The sequence below is a fragment of the Mesoplodon bidens genome (genome assembly GCF_964165515.1).
Source record: "Mesoplodon bidens genome assembly, chromosome: 17".
Classification (NCBI taxonomy): domain Eukaryota; kingdom Metazoa; phylum Chordata; class Mammalia; order Artiodactyla; family Ziphiidae; genus Mesoplodon; species Mesoplodon bidens.
This window is the reverse complement of record NC_138174.1, coordinates 23,231,231-23,254,914: the sequence shown is the minus strand read 5'-3', so window position 1 is coordinate 23,254,914 and position 23,684 is coordinate 23,231,231. Positions and strand designations below refer to the sequence as shown.

Below are 23,684 nucleotides of genomic sequence, written 5' to 3'. Positions count from 1 at the left end.
CTGGGACAGCTCTGGGAGACTGGGGAGAAGGTGGAAGTAAGTGTTTTCAAGGGTGTGGATCCTCAAGGGGGTCCCTGAGACATGAGGCACCCTGCCACCCACCCAGGGTGGTGTGCTCTGACAGGGGTTTCCCTCCTCTGAACAGACGAGCAAGGGCCTGACCGAGGACACACACAGTGTGCATACACTGGAGCAAGATCTCGCGGGACGTGGGCGAAGGGAGGCCATGGGCCATGGGTTCTCTGGAGGGGAAGCGTACAACTCAGAGGGCAAGGGTTTGGAGCTGGACCGTTTCCAGGTTTCCTGAGGCTGGCCCCTAACACTGGTGTTTCCCAAGCTGCGGGGAAAGGGAAGAATTCCTGAATTCTGTGAGCTGTGCAAAATTTCCGAATGGAAGCAGAAGCGATAAATGTAAGACTTCAAGAGTGATCGAGAATTGGGAAACGCAGGTAACCACTGAGATGCAGATTTGGGGGCCTAAGTCTGCAGGCAGTGGAAGGACTCCAAGGGCGGGGCTCTGGGAGCTGTCGACCTCGGTGCAGGAAATAAGCAGGTGCAACCGCACAAAACTTAGTGGTAATCAAACTAACCGAAGGTCCATCCACTGATTATCAGCGTGCACCAGCAATTCTAACATAATCAGTGATAAAATCCTTTGTTGATCTAAAGCCTAACCAATTGCTGCCGTTACTGATAAGAGTCAATATACATGTGCAAGCTTCAAATGAGCAGCTTCACTTCTTACCCTTTAATAAACATACTCGATGTAGAAACGAATTTGGAAAATGTCAGTATCATAGTCTGCTCCCACCCTCCCCCTCCCCCGCCCCCATATGCTCACACGGGACTCAGCTACACCCAGTTTTTGGATTTTGAGCTTGTCTCAGACAGTGTCTCCAATCCCTGTAGCACTACATGTATTCTTACCTTTCTACAGTAGATTCGAAATAAACAATGGTAGCACAGTTATTGCAAAGACTGAGAGCTAGAACTGAGCTACTTTATTCCACAGGACCTCTTAAAGAATTTTTAGGTCTAAAATTGGAAACAGTGAAACATGGTGAGAACCATGAGTTGTATTACTTTTGTTGAGCGCAAATTTTAGTTCTTATGTTACATATTTTTACTGAATTTTAATATTTTACAAGTTGAAATGAGTTCTTTCAAAACTGTTGACTCTTTGCCTTAAAACTAAACGGCGGATCAAGAAAATGTTACCAAATCAGTGGTACTATTAGTAGTTGCCTAAATTGTATCTTTTGCATTTGGATTTGTTAAGATTCACATATTTACTGCACAATTTTTTTCTGCTTTATAACAAATTTAATCAGTTATACATATACATATGTTCCCATATCCCCTCCCTTTTGCATCTCCCTCCCACCCTCCCTATCCCACCCCTCCAGGCGGTCACAAAGCACCGAGCTGATCTCCCTGTGCTATGCGGCTGCTTCCCACTAGCTATCTACCTTACGTTTGGTACTGTATATATGTCCATGTCTCTCTTTCGTTTTGTCACAGCTTACCCTTCTCCCTCCCCATATCCTCAAGTCCATTCTCTAGTAGGTCTGTGTCTTTATTCCTGTCTTACCCCTATGTTCTTCATGACATTTTTTTCCCTTAAATTCCATATATATGTGTCAGCATACAGTATTTGTCTTTCTCTTTCTGACTTACTTCACTCTGTATGACAGACTCTAGGTCCATCCACCTCATTACAAATAGCTCAATTTCGTTTCTTTTTATGGCTGAGTAATATTCCATTGTATATATGTGCCACATCTTCTTTATCCATTCATCCAATGATGGACACTTAGGTTGTTTCCATCTCTGGGCTATTGTAAATAGGGCTGCTATGAACTTTACTGGACAATTATTTACAGACTGTAATATATTAACTATAATCAACAGATCAAAGTTCAAACTGTTAGGTGGGTTAAAAAAATTATTTAACAGAGAGTTGTGATTTTTCCCTTACATTGTACTATTTTATTTAAAAATTTTTTACAGGCATAATTATATGTGAAATTCAATATAAGAAAAATTTCACTGTATTTCTTTCTTGGCAATTATTATTACTTGTTTCATTTCATGATTATTACTGAAAATAATTTTGTCGTGTAGCAGAGGAGGATGTTTAAAAAAGGACCCCCTCGGAGTGTCAAGTTACACTAGGGACACCTCTGGCACGCAGCCCAGTGTCTGGGCAGGAGAGGAGATCATGACCTTGGGAGGGGAGAAATGTGTCATCAGACATGGTTTTAGAGACCATTTCCTTTACTTGGATATCCTCCTGGGAGGGCCTTGTGTAAAAGACAAGATACCCTTTGGCATTTGTATAATCCAATGGAGTTACTTATCACGATACACTATACCCCAATAAGGCAACATTATTATGAAAAGAAACACAGCCAAGGATTGGAGAAAAGGCAAAAAAATAAGCCCCAGGTCATTGTTTCAAGGTTCACGTGGTTAGCTCTATCGCTGACTTGCTGTGTGACCTCGAAGAAGCCACTTTACTACTCTGGTCTCCTCTTTCCCTCACAACTTTCTCATGAGGAATGATTTATCATTTGCAAAGCAACACATCAATTAATGTCTTGCTTACTGAACGCAGGAAAAGAAGATGCAAAAGTGGCTTAGAAGACTCAAAAACCTATTTTCTCTTCTTCAGATGATTTTCTTTTTAATAGTGTACTTTGCAGTGTCGTTTTAGCTTCCTGTTTTTCACTTTCCTCACATGTTAAATAAAGATGACAATACTCATGAGTGGGATATTATGAGACTAAAGAGCATCCATTAATATGTGAGGCTCCTTAATGGAATAGGGTACTAAGTTAAATGAAAGGGCTGTTACTATCCTCTTTGCAAAAATGCACAGACTAAGGTCAAGTGAGCGGGCCTTACATGAGTGGGCACTCCTGGGGATTAATATTCATAGCAGAAGGTCTATTGTTCAGTCCCATCCTGGCCATGCTGGTTGTCCTCCTTCAGCCAATTTTCAAAACACAGGGCCAGCCAACTTGAATTAACACCATTCATGCAATTCCCAGGAGAAGGTGTCAAATGCGTTGCTGAAGCAGGAATATAAATCAGTGATATTCCCTCTGTTGTCTCTGCTGGCAATTCCACTGCAAACGATCATCCAATTTGCTGGGATTTATTTATTCTTGTCACTTTTTTTTTGGCAATTATATAAGGTGGTCATCACCCCAGCCTCTGGGCACATGTACAGCTGTTAATGTAGAAATTTAAAATATTAACATGCTTTCCAGCCAGGTTGGCCCATTTGCTTCAAACAAGAACCTAATTGCACAGCTGGGTCTTGCATTGTGCCCCAAAGGCCAAAAGAGATTTGTTCTTTTTCTGCAGGGTTTACAACCCAGTCACGATCAGAGCTTATAGCTAGAAAACCCTTGATGGGTGACTTGTGACCAAAATCCTGTGGCCACCTTTGGAGTTGGCTTATGCAAAGTGATCTGGGGCTAATTCAGGTCAGCCCGTGGAGAGCCAAACCATGCTCTTTCTGGCATCAATAACAGATACTACCACTATCAGTGACCACCTTGACTGCAGTTTTAGGAAAGCAGCTTTTGACTTAATGGTTACAGAGTAAGAACGTTGAGTTGTGGTTTTGAGAGCTTTTAGTTGAATCCTAATTGGTGAGAAAGTTGTAATGATCTAACACGTAAATGAAGAGAGAAAATACAGCTGAAAGTTCTATCTCTACATCAGCCACAGATGTCTGACTAAGGATGGACATGGGTCATCACCTATGTTGCTTAACTCTTGATTAATGGTAGAACTTGAGTGAAGCTAATTCAATGATAACAATATTCCCAATTTTCCTTTGTTAGTGCAAGTTGACGTTTTTATGGCTGGGAGGCTCAGACATCTAGGGGCAAGGTGAGGAGAGGAGAACTGTCCCTGAACTGAGTGCTTTGAATCTTCAGTGGCTCTGCAACAAGGTTTGCAATTAATGGGCACATTCTTCTGTCACAGAGGAGGTGTGAGGCAGAGGATGTCTGCTCGTTCCCCAAAGTCTCCACGTTATTTTAATACACTGGGGCTGGTCTGGGACCCCTCATTAGGAGTCTCAGAGTAACCAGAACCTCGTGGAGGTTTCCAAGTTTCACCTATTCCCTGTTCCAGAGCCAAGCCCTGGGGAGACGGGTGAAGGCCTCACCAGATAAGGACAGTCTCCCTGAGAGGCTTTAACCACCTGCAGGTGGTCTCTGTGGCAGTTACTTAGCCTCTGGACTATCTCAGGTTTGCCCAGTCCCTGAACTGCAGACTGTCTTTAAGGAAAAAAACAAACAAAACCGCAGCAACAGTAGCAGCAGCTGCAAGAGAAAAGCTCAACAGAGACTGCCAGTGTGCAATGTGCCACATATTCTTTTTTTTTTTTTTCTTTTTGCAGTACGCGGGCCTCTCACTTTGTGGCCTCTCCCGTTGTGGAGCACAGGCTCCGGACGCGCAGGCCCAGCGGCCACAGCTCACGGGCCCAGCCGCTCCGCGGCACGAACCTGTGTCCCCTGCATCGGCAGGCGGACTCTCAACCACTGTGCCACCAGGGAAGCCCGCCACATATTCTTAATATCTGGGGCTGAGATCCATTGGGTAAAATAAAATATAGCACCACCCATTTTGCATAGATCTCAAGGATGCAGACAGAAAATTACCATTTTAAACCAATCTTCTCTGCTTCTGGAACATTAAACGTAGGAAGCACTAAAGAAGTGAGCTGAATCGCTCAGACCCTTTACAATAAATTGTGTCAGCATGGCCATGAATGATAACAGCAGAAAAGGGTCCCAAGGTATAAAAATTAAGAGAAATTAAAGCTGTAGCTCTACACTTAATATCAATCTACCCTGTGATGATGTGTTCCTCCAGCCTTAGCAATCCCTCAACTTGAGATCAGCGATTGCATGCAATTTAACATTACATGTGGGAAGTGTACCCATGTCCTTTTAATGAAAATTTCAGTCACAGGTTTTGCTGAAGTCAGCTGAAAGGCCAGCTTCTAACAATGATGGCACAGAAAAGATCATCTTGTGTGATACACAGCTAGTTACGTGTGCATTCTAGAAACAGGGAAATCAACACCAAGATTAGTGTTGATGACTTTAATTTTTTTCCAAAAGAAAGAATAGGGAGACCACGTTTTTAGGGACTGCCAATAGACTCTATATAGCAGTGATTTTTACTTCCTGATGACAATTTGAAAAGGTAAATCATGATACAAGTAAGTGACATAAAGCAGTTATATTCTAGTCCAAGTGATTATATCAGGATTAAGAAGGATTATGTGAGAATTACTTTGGGAAGTTTAAAGAAAACCGCCTGTTTTGCCACTGAGTTCACTGTGGATAATCTTTAACAACATATGGATAATCTTTAACAAGATATTCATAAAGATATGAATCTTTAACAAGATATTCTGTAGTTTCATATTATGAATGGATATTCAGTGGCTATTAAAAAGACTGTATTATTCGGGTTTAACCTGTTAATGGGATTGTATCATATTAATAGACTTCTGCAACGTTGAACCAAACTTGCATTCCTGGAATAAATCCAGTTTGGTGGTTTATAAAATACCAGATTAAATTAGCTTTTAAAAAGGAATTTTAAATCTATGTTCATAAGTGAGACTGACATGTAATTTCCACCCCTCTTTTTTACTGCCTTTGTCCTGTTTTGATATCAGGTGTACTAGGTACGCTAGCCTTATGCGTTAGTTGGGAGGCGTTTCCTCCTTTTCTATTCTCTGAACAATTTTGCAAAAGATTGGCACAAATTTCCTTGAATGTTTGGTAGAAACTTCCAGTAAATCCATTTTGGATCTGTGGCTTTGATGTAAGATTTTAAGTTTCTAACTCCAATTTTTTTATGAGATCATCCAGGCTTTCAATTTTTTCCTGATTTAATTTTGAGACGGTTTTTTTTTTTTTTAGGAATTTGTTTATATCACCTGAGTTTAAAAATTTGTAGTAAAACTATTCCTGATTTTTTCATAGTTCTTCAATCTCTGTCACATCTATAGTTGTAACTCATTTTCTTTTAAAATATTGTTTATTAAGTTATTCTCTTTATGGTCAGTGTTGCCAAATTTTTCCATTCTATTAGTCTTTTCAAATAGCAACATTTGGCTTTGTTGATCTTCTCTAATATATGACTCTTTGTTATTTTAGTAATGTCTATCCTTATCTTTATTTATCTTTCCTTCTTTGTGTTTATTTATTTTTTTTGTAATAAGAGTTGGATGCTCATTCCTGTTTCCAGTTTTCTTTTTTCCTTAAACAGACATTTAAAAGTTTAAATTTTTTCCTCTAGGTTCTGTTTTAGCTGCATCCCACAAGTTTTAATATGCTGTATTTTAATTATCAACTACTTCCAACTATTTTAAAATTACAACTCTGATTTCTTTTTAGACCTGTGGATTTAGATGTGTGTTTTTAAAATTTCTAAGTATACAGAATTTATTTTAGTTATTTTTTGTGACATTGATTTCTAACAATTTTATTGTGATCAGAAAATATTATCACCCCTTTGAAATTTGTTGAGACTTGCCTTAAGGTCTAGTATGGGATTAATTTTTGTAAATGTCTCACATATATTTGGAAAGAACAGTTTTCTGTACAGGTCCTGCCAATCAAGAGTGAGCTGAGTGCTATGTAAATGCTTCATCAACTGCAAACATGCAAACTGCAAACTGCAGGAACAGCAAGAAGAAGGGAACGGCAGAGCTGCTTAGAAAAATGTCCTCACTCCCTGACATCTTCTAGGGTCTTGCATTCAAAGTAGGCTTGGCATGTTGCCACTGTCCTTAAAGTATCAACGTGTGATGTAATCTCACTTTCAAAAGATTAGGAAAAACAATGAGGAATAAATTTTAAGCACTCTATTGCCTGGTTTGGAGTCTTCTTACTACTCTTTCTAAGCCTTGGTTCCTTGATAAGCATGATAAAAATGTCAACTCCCAGGATGCAAGGCTCTTAAAGCATTTGGATAGTAGAAAACATTGTCTGAACAGAAACATTTGTGACTGCACATACACACACTCAGTGTAAGTAAAGACACAACAGCTTATTTCCCAAGGTTGTAGTCATTCTTTCATAGCCCTGGGGCCACACCAGATGACGTCAGTGACTAATAAGCTCCTTAGCATCTAATACCAGCAGAGAGCATTCATGACCCCTGAAGACAGAAGGGCTCCATCAATCCTTACACTTCAACAAAGATTTGTCAGAAATCTGGTTCTATTCAATCAATGAGATGAGATTATTATGTATTCAGGCATGAGTAGGAAGAGCAGCAGAGATTATGAATGAGGGAAGTTGGGGCTTCCCTGGTGGTGCAGTGGTTAAGAATCTGCCTGCCAATGCAGGGGACACGGGTTCGAGCCCTGGTCCGGGAAGATCCCACATGCCGCGGAGCAACTAAGCCTGTGAGTCACAACTACTGAGCCTGTGCTCTAGAGCCTGTGCTCCACAACAAGAGAAGCCACGGCAATGAGAAGCCCGCACGCCTCAACAAAGAGTGGCCCCCGTTCGCCGCAACTGGAAAAGGCCCGAGCGCAGCAACGAAGACCCAGTGCAGCCAATCAATCAATCAATCAATGAATTCTTAAAAAAAAAAAAAAGAACGAGGGAAGATGGTTTACAGTTTTCAATAGCTGAGAATAAAATGTGTGGCGACTCAACAATTTGTTCTTTTCTTCATCTGTTTATTCAGAGAGCTGTTGGCTATAAATGACTAAATTAGCCATGCAAGACTGGCCTTAGGTGCCAGAATTAGTCTCTACTCTAATATCAGAAGGAAAAAGAAACTAACAGTTATTTAACATGCTGGGGGGAAATCATAACCCCTGTGTCTAACCTCCTTTTTCAGGGGGCTAGGAGATTGATATAAATGGATGTAAAAGGAAAAGAGTCTCAGAATGCAAGCATGTGGAGGCCCAGTAAGGAGCCAAGAACCAGGAATGAGGAGCCAGGAGCAGCAGAGGTGAGAAGGGGGGTTGGGGGAAGGGAATGCGGCTAAGCTCAGTGACTTAAACTCTATTTGATTAAAATCAGGAAATAAGTGGGCTGGTCTAGGGGCTCACCAATGCTCCTCCTAGCTTCAGCAGTCTGTATTCTGCAGTTCTCTTGAGGTAAAAATAGTAGTGAGGGCTTCCCTGGTGGCGCAGTGGTTGAGAGTCTTCCTGCCGATGCAGGGGACACGGGTTCGTGCCCCGGTCTGGGAAGATCCCACATGCCACGGAGCAGCTGGGCCCGTGAGCCATGGTCGCTGAGCCTGCGCGTCCAGAGCCTGTGCTCTGCAACAGGAGAGGCCACAACAGTGAGAGGCCCGCGTACCGCAGAAAATAAAATAAAATAAAATAAAATAAAATAAAATAGTGGTGAAATTGAGCCCATCTCCAGTCCAAATTTTATATGTAAAGCAGAATTCCCATTATCATCACATTCTACCTTGCTTTTTATACTGTGGGTGGACCATGAGAAATGGCCAGCAAATCATGGACTTAAAATCAAGCACATCAATCACCAGCTGGGCAGAAAAGCCGACTGAAAAGACCAGACCCATCAACTAAGACCCAAGGACCCATGAGGGAAAGGTCGGACCTCGGAGTGCTCCTTAAGTGACCTGGCAACTCTCAGAAATCTATGTGAGCTCATGTTATCCGACGTAGAGCGGTGAAACTACATCACAAACACCTCTTTTCTCCTTCTCCCTAAATGATAAATAGGAGGATTACCTGGGGAAAATTATACTGTAAAAAGAAACTCAGCCCAACAGCTTTTTTATGGACTTTACAGTTAGGTCATTACCAAGATCTTCCTGAAATAAATTGTGAGTAGCACAGAAGAAATACAAACCACCAGGGAAGAAATATAAACCCAGGAGAGAAGAAAACAAGATGCACAGAGAATTAGTGAAGGACAAATTTGCAGAGTCCCACTCTGCATTTAAATGACTGAAAAATGTGCAATGCACTGGTTCAGGAAATGACTTAGGATAAAATGTAAATCATGGGTGAAAACATACATCTCTAATACCGTGAATGACAGTGCCGGTGCTTGCCAATGAAAGCCTTCTGACCGGAATACCTGAGTGATACCTGGCTTAAAATAAATTAAAGCGGTGGTGTGGTGGACATAAAAAATGGAATGTGTATGCATGGGGGACAGCAGAATACATTACAAAGGTAATTACAGTAAACTACAAAACAAACGAAAGAAGAAAAAGGTGATAATAAAGGTGTGGAGTGTCCTTTTGCTCATCTTTCATTTATAAGCACCATTTGTAATGCCCCTTCCTTGGAAACCTATAAACAGGGTTCAAATATACTTTCTCCTTTTTTATCTTCCGCAATACTTCCAGAAAATAAAGCTGTTGTGGCCATTTACTTTGTGTGTGTGTGTGTGTGTGTGTGTGAGAGAGAGAGAGAGAGACAGAGAGAGAGAGACAGAGAGGGAGAGGCACTCAGAGACATACAGCGATGAAACAGAAAGCACCAAAGCTGGAGAGGTAATTACCAAACTGAGGAAGTCGCATCAAGTTAAGAAATTCAAGAGGCAGGTCTTTTCAGTGATCAACTGAGTGAAGTGGGTGGTCTATAAAGTGAGCACCAGATTGGGCAATAAATTGGTTTAAGTTTCCCTTGATGACTATTCAGGGTGCTTTGTTAAACAGAGGAGAAAACTTAGTCTTTAACTAACCATCTCACATCCTGGTACTGAATTCCCAATTCCACTCTTTGGTTACAAGTCCAGAAACGTTAACTGACTATGTCTGGCTAGCCCACTGGTTGATCTTTAAAATGGGTAACACTACATGTTTATGTGCAAAGAGAGAAGGAGACTGAAAGAATATATGTAAATGTTAACCACAGTTATATCTGGGTAGTGACACTCTGAATGATGTGTTTCCTTTTATATGCTTCTTTTAGGTTTCCAAGTTTTTTTGCATTGAGCATATACTCTTTTGTATGAAGAAAAATAAAACAAAAATCAAAACGACAAACCTGGACCCAGAAAAACTGCAGCTCCCACCTACGCTTCTCGGCCTCTCTGTTTATTCTCTTGCTCAGATAAAGAGGATTCTTCTCCCTCTGAGTCATTCTTCTCCTTCCTCTTTGTTTCCATGTTGTATTCTTTCACCCCCCCTACACTTCTCCCTGTTTTCTCTTCACAGCCTTCATTTCTGATGAGAAGGAAATGGGCTGCTTTTCCTAATCCTCATGTTTCCTCTCCTAACCAGCTGCACGGAGAAAGCCCAGGAGCACGACTCCCTCGCAACCGCAGCCCAACTGGAGATGATGGATAATTACATCAGTCTGGCTGGGAGCGTGACACCTGCTATACACAGGCGGCCATGTGTGCGTCTGGGTTCAGGGTTTCAGCGTGGATGAGGCTGCTTCTTTGCATGGTTAGACTATAAAGAAATGGAGTCAAGGCCAGAACACAAGGATTCATTTTAGTGTCTGTGGTTGGAGGGAGATAACGACAATGGCCGAACAGTACGTGTCTGCGGCCAAAGCCCATTTTGATTTGCTGCATTCAAGAAAAGATCCATTTTACTATAAAGCTGGTACTCTTGGCCTGGAGGCAATTTCTAAAAGAGGTGGTGGAGGGGAGGGTCATTCAAAGGTCATCCACCAACTAGGGCTGACAGTGTGCAGGAAAAGCCAAGTTCCTTTATCCTGGGAATGGCTGCAAATCTCCCAAGGGTCCATATTTCCTACTGCAGACACCGGGGAAAGCAGCAAAAGGTAGAAGCCAAGCGATTTTAATGGTCTGCAGGGCAATGCCATTATTTCTACCCCTGGCTCCCACATGCGTTCATCTGCTAGCCTCGCTGCTTTCAGAAGAGACGATTACTAATGAGGGTGCATTTGATAATCAAGTTAATTACGGGCTGAACAGGAGCTCTAATGGTGAGCTGAAGCCTCCCAGAATTAAACTTTATTGGGCTTCTCTTTCTCGTCCCAGAAGTGAAGAGATTTCTTTTCACGGTTCAAATTTAATAAATAAAAGCCACGTGTGTGTTACTTTCTTCTTGCTAGCTCTTCCTCTGCTAAGGTAAAAACCACATTAAGGGCCTTGAGAGAGTCAGAAAAGAGGCAATGGGTTTTTGCCAAAAATATTTCTCACAAGCAAGGAGCGCTGGAAGGGTAGAGCTTCCCCATGTCCTGCTCCCCTGGTCACTGTGGCCCTGAAGCCTGGTCTTCTGGTCACTTCTCCACCTGGTCCGCTGTGGGGAGTTACGGGGTGACAGAGAGAATGCAGGGGCCGCGGTCAGGCAGGCCTGGGCTGGAAATCTGACTCTACCGCGTCCGTGCTGGACCCTGGGCAAGTCACTCGTCACCTCCGGGTCTCGAGTTCTACCTGAGAAGCCGGGATAAGCTCATACTGCTGAGATGTGAGCGCGGAGTGGAGTAACGAAGAAGTTTTTGAGAGTAAACTGGGGCGAGCAGGTCCTCCGGCTGTAAGGGGCGGAGGGGCAACAGCACTGGCCACCCCAGGGTCAGGAACCTCAGCTCTGGATTTGTCCAGACTTACTCTGCAAGTCCTGAGTCTTCTCTGAAAACCTCTACATGTCTTCACGTTGGCCCCAGGAATGTGGCGATTGCAGTTTGCATTTGCAGAACAGCTTTTCCAAATGCGTTCACATACGTGACCTCATTTTACGGCCACAAACGCTGACCGAGGCTGGCAGGGTCCATTCTCCAGATGCAGAACCTGAGTGAGGCTCAGATAGGCTGATTTGTACACAGTTGTGCAGAAAACGGCCAAGCCGGAAACCCTCTCCCTCCTACTGCTTTGGTGTTTCCATTTTCTTGGGCAGAAGCTCGGTGCCACTCACATCCATGAAGGCAGAGTATCTCCTTCGTTATCTGAAGGTCTCTGTCCAGTGAAAACGGCAAGATGCCCATGGTCCTCCCTTGTTTGAAACTGCTAAAACCTCAGGGCCGTTTCCTCTCCATGAGCTTCACTTTTAGTCCTTTGTATCTTGCCTGGAGTCAAATGGGAATGTGCCTTAGTAACTCCTAAGCCCCTGAGCAGATGTCAGGTGCGATCATTTCAAACGGGTTGGGCTTTGCAATGTGAAGCCCTGAGCCAAGAACCGGAACACTGGTTACTATTTCTCGTTCCAAATGTCCCCAGCCATCCCTTCAAGAGTCTCACACTGCAGTGGGTACAGACATTCTGAGAAGTGCCAGGGAGTGTGATCTGCAAATGTTACAAAATGCACATGCTGCCACCAAGACAGCTGACGTCTAGCAGCCACAGGGAAGGGGCACTGAATTATAAATGAGGATTATCATCACCATCACGCAGGCTGCTATTACAATGCATCATCCCAAGGTACTGGTTGAAGAACAGGTAGAAGATGAAATGACAAACTGGGGTAGTTAAGGAAGGACAACCACTGTAGACCCCAAATTAAGCCGCGTTGTGAACCTTGATATCCTGCCCTGGAACCTAGGTAAAGCCACATCTGAGAGACGTACACGTTTTTTTGATTGTTCTGATTCTAGCAAAATATCAAAGACTTTTAACATGAATGTGGGAAATGCCTTGTAAGTTGTTTTCTATTCAGAAAGAAAGAAACTTCATCTGGGTAAGTTGAAATAAAATAAAATAAACATGGATTATGTCTCTGCAGCCACAGCTCGTAAAAATTCCAGATATGTGTGTGAATATATCTTTATGCATACATATACTTTTTGAACTTTTTTATAAATAAATTTATTTATTTTTGGCTGAGTTGGGTCTTCGTTGCTGCGTGCAGCCTTTCTCTAGTTGTGGAGAGCGGGGGCTACTCTTCGTTGCGGTGTGTGGGCTTGTCATTGCTGTGGCTTCTCTTGTTGCAGAGCATGGGCTCTAGGCACGTGGGCTTCAGTAGTTGTGGCATGCGGGCTCAGTAGCTGTGGCTTGCGGGCTCTAGAGTGCAGGCTCACTAGTTGTGGTGCACGGGCTTAGTTGCTCCGCGGCATGTGGGATCTTCCCGGACCGGGGCTCAAACCCGTGTCCCCTGCATCGGCAGGCGGATTCTTAACCACTGCGCCACCAGGGAAGCCTCCCTGTGTCAAATTTTTAAAGAACCCACTTAGGGCTACCCTGGTGGCGCAGTGGTTGAGAGTCCGCCCGCCGATGCAAGGGACACGGGTTCGTGCCCCGGTCCGGGAAGATCCCACATGCCGCGGAGCGGCTGGGCCCGTGAGCCATGGCTGCTGAGCCTGCAGCGTCCGGAGCCTGTGCTCCGCAACGGGAGAGGCCACAACAGTGAGAGGCCCGCGCACCGCGAAAAAAAAAAGAACGCACTTGAAAACCCAACTTCTCTCTTGTTATTACATACTGCAGCCTCTTCCTGTCACCTTTTTCAGACTACTTATCTTCCTTTCCTCCTCCCTTAAACCCCGCTAATTTGTGGATCTGCTTCTTCGGTCTGAAGCGTCTATCTTCCAAAATATGCTGCCTTAGGTTCCTGTGTTCTTGTCTCTTAGACATTCAGAAAAGGTGCTCACCAGTCTTCCTTTCCCTTGTTTCTGGAAAGCCAGAATAACATGTAATATTCTTCCCCCACCCCCTCCCCGGGCACCATGCTAACCAAGGATTTCTTCAACAACTGGATTAAGCTAAAAGCCCCTGAAACAGGTTCTTGTTCAAAATGTCAGACCTGGCCCACGTGTGTTTGCTTTTGCTCTTTCCTTCCTCCACAGGCAATTAAAATGTCTGTCAGTGACTAAACGTAACAGAGCAGAGCGAATGGGAAGGGAATTCGTGGAGTTCTTAGTGTAGGACAGAGTCTGGCCTTTGTGGAGTTCCCAAATGTCCTCAAAATGAAGCTCGCCAGTCAGTGAGCCACCGGGCAGGAGAAAGACTCAGCTGTGGAGGTGACCTGGACTCAGCCATCGGTAAGCCACACGGAGTCCTAGAAAAGCGACCCCAGCCCTTCATCCCCGACACAAACAGGCTACCACGCATTACCTCACGTGAGAAGGAACCTGGAGCATGAAAGAGACGGACGGAGACACAGAAACCAAACAACCAGTCCTGGAATAAATAGAAATGATTCAGGAACAATAAGAATTAAAAAAGACTAATTAGTATTCTCAAAAAGATTTGAGAAGATACTGCAACCAAAAAATAGGGCTGTGTGAAAAGATAGTAAACAAAGAACAGAAATAACATTTGCAAATAAAATAACATGATTATCAAATAGAAACTTCAGTGGAAAGGATAAAAGATAAAGTTTAAACAGATAATATGAGACAAAGGACAATGGGCACAGAGCATCAGCCTCGTAGGTCCCTTATATGACTGCTGGGCATTTCAGAAAGAAAATGAAAACAGAAATGACAAGTGAACAGTTATCAAGAGAACGGAGACCCCTGTTGCATTTATCCGTGTTATCTGTCTGCAACACCTCACCCAAGTTCTTTTTTGTTTTTGTTTTTTTTGTTTGCGGTACACGGGCCTCTCACTGTGTTGTGGCCTCTCCTGTTGCGGAGCACAGGCTCCGGACGCACAGGCCCAGAGGTCATGGCTCACAGGCCCAGCCGCTCCGCGGCATGTGGGATCTTCCCGGACCAGGGCACGAACCGGTGTCCCCTGCATCGGCAGGTGGACTCTCAACCACTGCGCCACCAGGGAAGCCCACGCCCAAGTTCTTTGTAGCACCACCTGTGAAGGCCACTGGGAGCAGTGGGCTGCTGGCCTTTCTAGGATTTTCAAATTTTTTAAGGGACATGCTTTTTTTTCAGAAATTAAAAAGAAATTATCTAAAGTTGTCTTGGGTAAGTTCATTTCACCTGTCTTCCCCTAAAGTTTTCTGATGATCAACCCCCCCCAACCAGAGCCAGCGCCCCCCACCACAGTCACCATCCCCACCACAGTCACCATCCCCAGCACAGCCATCATCATCGCGATCCTTGATATGACTCCTGCTGCCATAATAATGATCCTGACTTTGACACGTACACGTGAGACTTCATTACATATGAAATCAGGAGGGGAATCGAACACAAACTTTCCACTATCTCTAAAAATGTACTTACTAAGCAACTGAATCGTTTAAAGAAGATTTCACAAGAGATGCTTAACTTCCCTTAAGTGGTCAGATGCGCTCACTGATGTTCTCATTTCAACATACTTTCATTTATTTCTTAATATATAACCCAAAGACCAATCCTTGACCAACTTTTGGCAAAACTAGCTGGGGTTACTTTGTGTTTTAAGAAAGTAACATTATTGTATTTCTCTGCCCTCTTCTACAAAATTAGTCTAGCTTAGCTTTTGTAATACATATACAGAGAAGCCCACATCTACCCTCTCTGAGCATAAGGGAAAAAAACCAATTACTTAATTTCTAAAATGGTGTTGATTGTAATAGTCCTCTTTCCCCCAATTTTTTTTCCTGGTCTCCCTTGCTGAAAATTGTCAAGACAGCTGACTACCCCTGGTCTTTAATAATGGCAAGCCAAGAGTGTTAGAGAGTTCTACGTGGGCTGATGGTTTACTGGCCTAAGACAGCTGGTCTTCAGATGACATTTGCTAACAGCATGAAAGACCATAGGCTGGAAGTATGTATGAGGGACCCTTCTGACATAATCACCATGAGTCACTCACAGTTTTATGACCAGCAGCTTATAATGGTATCCTCTTATCATCTAAATATTTACCAGTCTTATCAACATGATTTACACATGGCTTCAAAAAGAATTCTGATTTTGAAGTTGGTTATTTAGAAATATGACACACTGACTTATCCTTGTGAATAAAAATACAGATCCTGTTTAAACTCAGGTGTGGTTAAAACCATAACGAGATACTAATATACACGTATTATAGTGGCTAAAAAAGACAGAGTAAAACAGAACCAACTGGCCATTCCAAGTGCTGGCTGATAAGGACACAGAACAATTGTAATTCTCATGTAAACCCTCGGGAAAGCACAATGGGACAGACGCTTCGGAAAACAGTTTAGCAGTTTCTTAAAATGTCAAACACACTTACCATATGACCCAGCAATCCTACTCCTAGGTATTTACCCAAGTGAGATGAAAAATTATATCCAAACAAAGAGCCTGTAAGTGAATGTTTATAGCAGATTTATTCATATTGGCCTCAAACAGGAAACCACCCAAATGTCCATTAACTGGTGACTAGATAAACAAAGCACGGCCCTTCCTTACCATGGAATGCCATTCAGCATAAAAAGAACGAACAACAGACGCACACAGCAGCACAGATGAATCCCAGATTCGTTACGCTGAGGGACAGAAGCCAGACTCAAGAGGCTGTACACGGTACGATTCCACTTATATGACTTTCCTGAAAAGGCAGGACCATGAGGGTAGAAAACAAATCGGTGGCTGCTGGGAGCGGGGTGGACTAAAAGGGGGCATAAGGGAATTTTGGGGGGCGGTGATGGAATTATTATTATTATTATTATTTTTTTTTTTTTGCGGTACGCGGGCCTCTCACTGTTGTGGCCTCTCCCGTTGCGGAGCACAGGCTCCGGACCGCAGGCTCATCAGCCATGGCTCACGGGCCCAGCCGCTCCGCAGCACGTGGGATCTTCCCGGACCGGGGCACGAACCCGTGTCCCCGGCATCGGCAGGCGGACTCTCAACCACTGCGCCACCAGGGAAGCCCTGGAATTATTTTATATATTGATTGTGGTAGCGATGGTTACATGACTGTATGAATTCGTCAAAACTCAGAGAACCCTCAAAAGAGTATTTTTATTGTGTGTAAATTTTACCGCGATCGACCTAAGAAAATAATTCAGTGTGGTAACCTGAAGGTAAATAAGAATTTCAAATATGGGTACGCTTTTCTTGGATACCTAAAGATATAAACGAAAGCCTGCAACCTTACTCTCCCTGCGGCAGAGACAGGTTAACTTTGTTGCCAGCTTCAGATCAGGTTAAGGCTACCATGTTACCATGGATACAAGCTATTATTTCCTTTTGTGTGAAACCTCTAATATTAAATTGTGACTCACATGCAACGCAAGGGGAGACTAAGAAACAACCAGACGGAGTCACCGAGGCTTTTTCATTTTTCAGAACCCTGCCCTAATGTTTCCTCCATGAACTCATGAGAAACCACGTGAAGTCAGTGAACATATCCTTCAGGGATGAAAAGAAGAAAAGGGTAGAAACTTTTTGGCTAAACTTGAAGGCAATTCTAAAAATTGTATGCTGGTCTTAAGGCTGTTAAGACTGTTTATATTCTTCTGTTTGCTGCAGAAATAATTTCCCCCATATGGACTGCTAAAACAATGACATATGAGAGACCAGCCCTCTCCTCTATCTGTTGACTGGCCTGGGAGACGATGCTTTTCTGATTTATAAAGTGGACAGAGGGCAGATGGAGGGTGGGTTTTCAAGTCAGGAGAATTCTGTGCAGTGGGGCTCAAACTGGCAAGTTGCGGGGATTCACTCAAAGCGGGTAAGGTAGAAAGATGGCTCTTAAATAAGCACATATATTTAAAAACTATATGAAAGATGTGTTGCCACAGTGATCGCCATGCATCCCCCTAACGACCAGTGAAAATGAAAATCATAACTGCTGCCTCTGAGCTAGTGCTTTCCGCACGCTAAGGAGGTGCTACGGGGACCCCTAGGGCATCACCTCTCCCCACACCCCACCCTGTCCTTTATGATCCAAGAATCCCAAACAGCCCAGAGCTCCCCAGAGGCACCAGGCGAGCTCTTGCCTCTGTGCCTTTGTCCATTTGTTCCTCCATCCAACAAATATAGTTTGACTATCTACTCGTGTCTGTTGCTGATTGAATTGTGTCCTCCCACATTTATATGGTGATGTTCTAAGGCCTGTACTTCAGAATGCAAGCTTATTTGGAACCAGGGTCACGGCAGATGTCATTAGTTAAGATGAGGTCACACTGGCATAGTGTGGGCCCCTTAATCCTATACAAATTGTGACCTTATAAAAAGGGGAAATTGGGACCCAGGCACACACGCAGGGAGAAGGCCATCCGAAAACGAAGGCAGAAAGCAGGGTGATGCAGCTACAAGCCAAGGAAGGACAAAGCCTGCCAGCAAACCTGAGGAAGAAAGGGGAGAGTCCGGAGCAGACTCTCCCTCGCCGCCCACAGAGGAACCAACCCTACCAGCTCCCTGATCTTGCACTTCTGGGTCCAGAACTGTGAGCCAATAACTTTCTGTGGTTTAAACCAAACCAGAACAAACCAAAACAAACCCCCAAACAAAATTCCCCCCAAAACAAAACAAACACAGTAAAGTACATTTTCCTATGGACAAGGAGATTCTGCAAATGTATGAGAAGCCGCAAGAACAGAACTGCTCCTTTAAGGGGCTGGAGCTCAGTGGGGATGCACAGCGGGGCTCCAGTGTGGGCCAGGGCGGGGCGCTGACACCCCTGCATGCTTCTTCCTGATTGGCTAAACTCACCCTCGCCTCCTGACTTCTTTCAGATTTGAATCTTCAACCAGCTTAAAGGTTTTATTTTTTTTTAACATCTTTATTGGAGTATAATTGCTTTAAAATGGTGTATTAGTTTCCACTTTATAACAAAGTGAATCAGCTATACATATACATATATCCCCATATCCCCTCCCTCTTGCGTCTCCCTCCCACCCTCCCTATCCCACCCCTCTAGGCGGTCACAAAGCACCGAGATGATCTCCCTGTGCTATGCGGCTGCTTCCCACGAGCTATCTATTTTACATTTGGTAGTGTAAGGACACAGACGTTGAGAATGGACTTGAGGACACGGGGATGGGGAGGGTCAGCTGGGACAAAGTGAGAGAGTGGCATGGACTTATATATACAGCTTAAAGGTTTATATCAACTTTTCATGCGACCAGAGTCATCTTTCCTGGAGGAAAAGAGGGCCCGGCGCATGAGGTATGAGAGACGGCGGACGCTCCTCCTCCTGGCAAGGGCGCCACTCACCCCCAACGTGTGGACAGATGGACAAGCCCCGGGAGCTCCGCGCGGCAGCTGTTAACACCGATTTTCAAGTGCAGGGGCCTGAGCCCCACCTGTAATGACATTTTCCTGGCTGGTTCTGACCTCTGAGTCTCGCTGATTTGTCTGACACACACTGTGAACATCAGGGAGTTAGGACTCAAAGCCCAGACGCCAAAATTGCTTTTAAATGGCAGAAGATGTTTAAGATAGAATTTCTGTGACTTGGTCATTAACTTGCTTGTATCCCGATCCACGCTTTTTTTACATCCCTTCCTCTCAATTATTTTTTCCCTGCTTGGCGGAGGTTTTAGCAGCAGTCACCTCTAATCATCAAGACACTTTTGTAGGCAATTCAGGCTCCTGCTCATAGACAGCAGTCAATATTGGTGGGGGAAGCTGAAAAAAATATCCTACTCACTATATAATTGCCCACTGTCTTGCTTATATTTTCCTTCTTTATAGAAAACAATCTTTTTTTCCAGAAAAGAGTGGTTAGATTTATATATTCAGAGGAATAATACAAATAACCATGTGTGATGATAATTTAGGCTATATTATTCTAAGATAACTCACACACCTTAAGGGTATCACGTATCAATCAATGTTTTCAGATATAAACCCAGCTATGACTCTTTGATTCTACCCTCTGCTGGCAGTGCCCAGTTTTTTCCCACCCCCTCAGGCCCTCATTTCCCACAGTCCACGTTCCTTCTGCTTCCTCCAAAGCCCACAGCTTCTATCTCTTTCTTACATGAGCTGGAAAGACCCAGCTTTAACTTGAGTGTGCCAGGATGAAGCCTGTCGATCTTTAACAAAAGCAGAGATGCTGGCCTGTTTCTGAAGTGACCTATCGCCCCAAAGTTTAGTGCTTCATCCATCCCATCTACAAACATTTCTGAAATACACAGTGTGTTCAGAGAACCGGTCTACATCCTAAGTATCACCCAAGAGAAATGGAAATAATACAGTTTACGTATTCAGCGATCTCAAAAACAAACTCGCCATGCTTCTGTAGAAATCAGTCTGCCTGCTGTTAAGTTGAGAAGTTCTAAGATTACAGAACACTGGTGTCACAACTGGCAAGGATTTTCTGACCTTTTGCCATGAGGCTAAATTTTATGTACGGAGCTTTCAAACTCCTAGATTCTCTTCCTTTGCTTCCCACTTCGAGGGTGTAGTGCTTCAACCTATTTCTTTAGCGTGGCTTCTCCCCCGACCCTCCCCTTGCACGGTCATCAGCACTTTCCTGACCTAGCCACTCAGCTTTTCTGCTGTTCTTTTTTTCTCCTCCACCTTTCCCAGCAAACAGCCGCCACTGCATACGCACGTCCCTTTCTCTCGAGAACAGAGACACCAATGCGGGCGCAGGTACCTGTTGCATGCCTTGCATGGTCTGCTGCAGGAACTGCACCTGCTGGTCCTTGGTCAGGTTTTCTTCCGTTCGAAACAGCTGCTCTTTCTCCTGCTTCAGCAGCTCCACTTCGTTCCTGTAGGCGTCCAGCTGCCACCGGAGGCTGTCGTTCTCTTCTTTAAGTGCGTAGGCCTGGGCGGCCAGGGCTGAGGGGCAAAACAGAATGAGTTCAAGTGAGTGACCTTCTCGCTTAGATGGACAGCCTTCAGTGCGACAGGGATTCTAAACCGGATTCTGAACGTTTGTACCAAACCCAAATGAGCTACCCTGGGGTGCTTTATTTTGCAGCTGGCGAGCATTGCTTCTTTGGGAATTTTTCGCTATTCTATTTGTCCTGTCTTATGTATGACTGTGGGCACAGGATTGACTCCTTCCAAATCCTTGTCTCTTGACCTCTTCCCCGATCCTAGGCTCCCTCTCAGAAACTAATCCGTGTTGCTAGGTGATGAGAGTGCTCAGAATTGCAGGCAATCGTCGTATCTACCTCGTGGCTGCCCTTTCCCTTTCGGCAGGACGGCAGGACGGCTTAGCTCCTTGGAGGGCCACTTTCTTTCAAATTATCAGCGGCCCCCCAATGGAGGCACGCAGCCGCAGCCGCCCAGGGGAGCTGGGGATTGATCCACACACACACTGTTCCTTCCTGATCTACTGCCGGGTCAGATTGACTGCATGAGTCAGCTAGTTAGTTAGTTTCCTCTGACTCCTATCAGAATGCTGACCTGGCTCCATCTGTTTCACCAACTGATTCCTACCCTAATACTCTTTCCTGAAACCTGAAATTCTCTATGTGCAGATTCAGAGCTCACTCACACCTCCACCTGACTGAGAAACCGAGACACTTAATTCAGGGTCTTATGCATCTCAAGGCTCCACAAACAACTGAAATGGAATAAAACAGAGTGAATGGTTCAAAACAAAATTGAGGAGGGCGACTCCCTTCCCTAGTTTCCAGCTTACTGCTTGGTGGTCTCTGCAATAATCACAATAGCTTTCTAAGCACTCTCTGTAGAATAGACGCTGGACCAGGAACTAACTCACTTCATCCCCCCATCAAGCCTCTGATGTGGGTGCTGCTCTTAACCACCCCCTCTTTAGAGGTGAGAAAAATGAGGCTCAGGGAAGTTAGAGAACTTGTCTGATCCCACAAAGAGAGTAGCATCAACAGCCTTCAAACCCAGATTGGGTTCCAGAGTCTCTGCTCCCTGTCACTGGGCTATTCTGCCAGCCAGATGAGTTTAGTTCTTACCAGACTGTTTGAAAAGAACTCCAAATGCTCCCCCTCTACTTTCTCACCAGTTTCCCATGCTTTCTTCCCGCCTCCTTCAGAAAATCCATTCTCTACTTTTGTAAGCAAGAGAAAAGTGAAGATATTTTAAAAGCTTGTTATCAGAAGCTTCTTTAAAGAAGTAACTTCCGGTTGGTAAGGGCATGGCACGGAGTCCCTGTCCAGCAGGTTCTCGGTCCAGGATCATTTCCGCACCCCACACCATGTCCAATCCCAATCCCAGAGCCAAATCGAGGTCAGCCTCTCAGATGTTCCAGCCACACATTGCCGTGCAATGGTGACAGATCTGTACGGAGGTGCTCTGAAACCCCAGTGAGTTCTCTCCTTAAATATCAACCATCAAGGGCTTCCCTGGTGGCGCAGTGGTTGAGAGTCCGCCTGCTGATGCAGGGGACACAGGTTCGTGCCCCGGTCCGGGAGGATCCCACGTGCCGCAGAGCGGCTGGGCCCGTGAGCCGTGGCCGCTGAGCCTGCGCGTCCGGAGCCTGTGCTCCACAATGGGAGAGGCCACAACAGTGAGAGGCCCGCATACCGAAAAAAAAAAAAATCAACCATCAAATTACGTTAATAGTAGTTTTATAGTTGAGTGTTTTATGGTACTCTACTTCGCAAAATGATTATGTATAGTACACACTGAAATACTAATCAAATAGAACATGCAATTAACCAGAAAATTCCCTACCTCAAACCATCAGGGATCAATTAGTCGACAAGCAGTTACTGCAAATGTACTCCATGCCGGAGCCTGTCTGGGCATCTTGGATCACATGACAAGGAGACAGAGTATGTCTCTTCTCTCAAGGAGCTTGAAATATAATAGAAACCAACACGTTTGAAAGGAACACACTCAAAGCAAGAGAGAAGAGCCTGATGCCTGGCATATAGTAGGCACTCAATAAATGTTGGTTGGATAAATAAACAAGTGACTAATTTAGTGTCAAGGTTTATTGCAAGAGAATCCATCCTACAGGAATTCAGAGAAGAGAAAGGAAAAGGCAGACTGGATTAATAAAAGAGGGCTTTGGGGCTTCCCTGGTGGAGAGGTGGTTGAGAATCCGCCTGCCAATGCAGGGGACACGGGTTCGAGCCCTGGTCTGGGAGGATCCCACACACCGCGGAGCATCTAGGCCCGTGAGCCACAACTACTGAGCCTGCGCGTCTGGAGCCTGTGCTCCGCAACAAGAGAGGCCGCGATAGTGAGAGGCCCGCGCACTGCGATGAAGAGTGGCCCCCGCTCGCCGCAACTAGAGAAAGCCCTCGCACAGAAACGAAGACCCAACACGGCCATAAATAAATAAATAAATAAATAAATAAATTTAAAAAAAAAAAGAGGGCTTTGAAGGGTGAAAGCCCAAGAACTGGGGAAGGGCACCTCACTCAGGGGCAAGAGCAGAAGCAAAGGCCAGAGATGAGAACTGAAGATAGAATATTTGGGGCAGGAAGCAGAGAAGCTTGACCAAAAGGCAAGAGTCTGTCTGGAAGCAGTGAGAGAAAGCTGAGCCATGACGGGTGATGAGAGAGGATGGAGGTTCAGAAGTCAGGCTGGAGAGGTAGGGTCAAATGGGGAGGCCAACTGAGAACCACTGAAGGTGCCCAGGCGGCAGAGGGACGTGATGAAATCGGTGATTTAGGAACATTGGCTTGGCAATGGTGCATGGAACGAACTGGAGGCTGAAGAGGATGGATAAAGGAGATTTTATTTGGTGTATATGTGTGTGCAAAACAGAGGAACTGCCAATTTTACAGTTTTCAGGGACTGACATAAAATCGGAAACAGGGCTTCCCTGGTGGCGCAGTGGTTGAGAGTCCGCCTGCCGATGCAGGGGATGTGGGTTCGTGCCCCGGTCCGGGAAGATCCCGCATGCCGCGGAGCGGCTGGGCCCGTGAGCCATGGCCGCTGAGCCTGCGCGTCCGGAGCCTGTGCTCCGCAGCGGGAGAGGCCACAACAGTGAGAGGCCTGCGTACCGCAAAAAAAAAAAAAAAAAAAAATCGGAAACGACCCAGGGTAT

General features: G+C 44.7%; 1 protein-coding gene across 7 annotated transcripts in view; it reads right to left on the bottom strand.

Moving 5' to 3' along the window:
* The window catches only part of ENOX1 (ecto-NOX disulfide-thiol exchanger 1), a 332,135-nt gene that overhangs the window by 85,093 nt on the left and 223,358 nt on the right, over positions 1-23,684 (bottom strand). For all 7 annotated transcript variants that reach the window (XM_081214793.1, XM_081214789.1, XM_081214791.1 and 4 more), the window contains one exon: positions 20,352-20,536. In XM_081214793.1, coding sequence (XP_081070919.1) covers positions 20,352-20,536 — 185 coding nt within the window. The remainder of the gene's footprint in view (positions 1-20,351; positions 20,537-23,684) is intronic.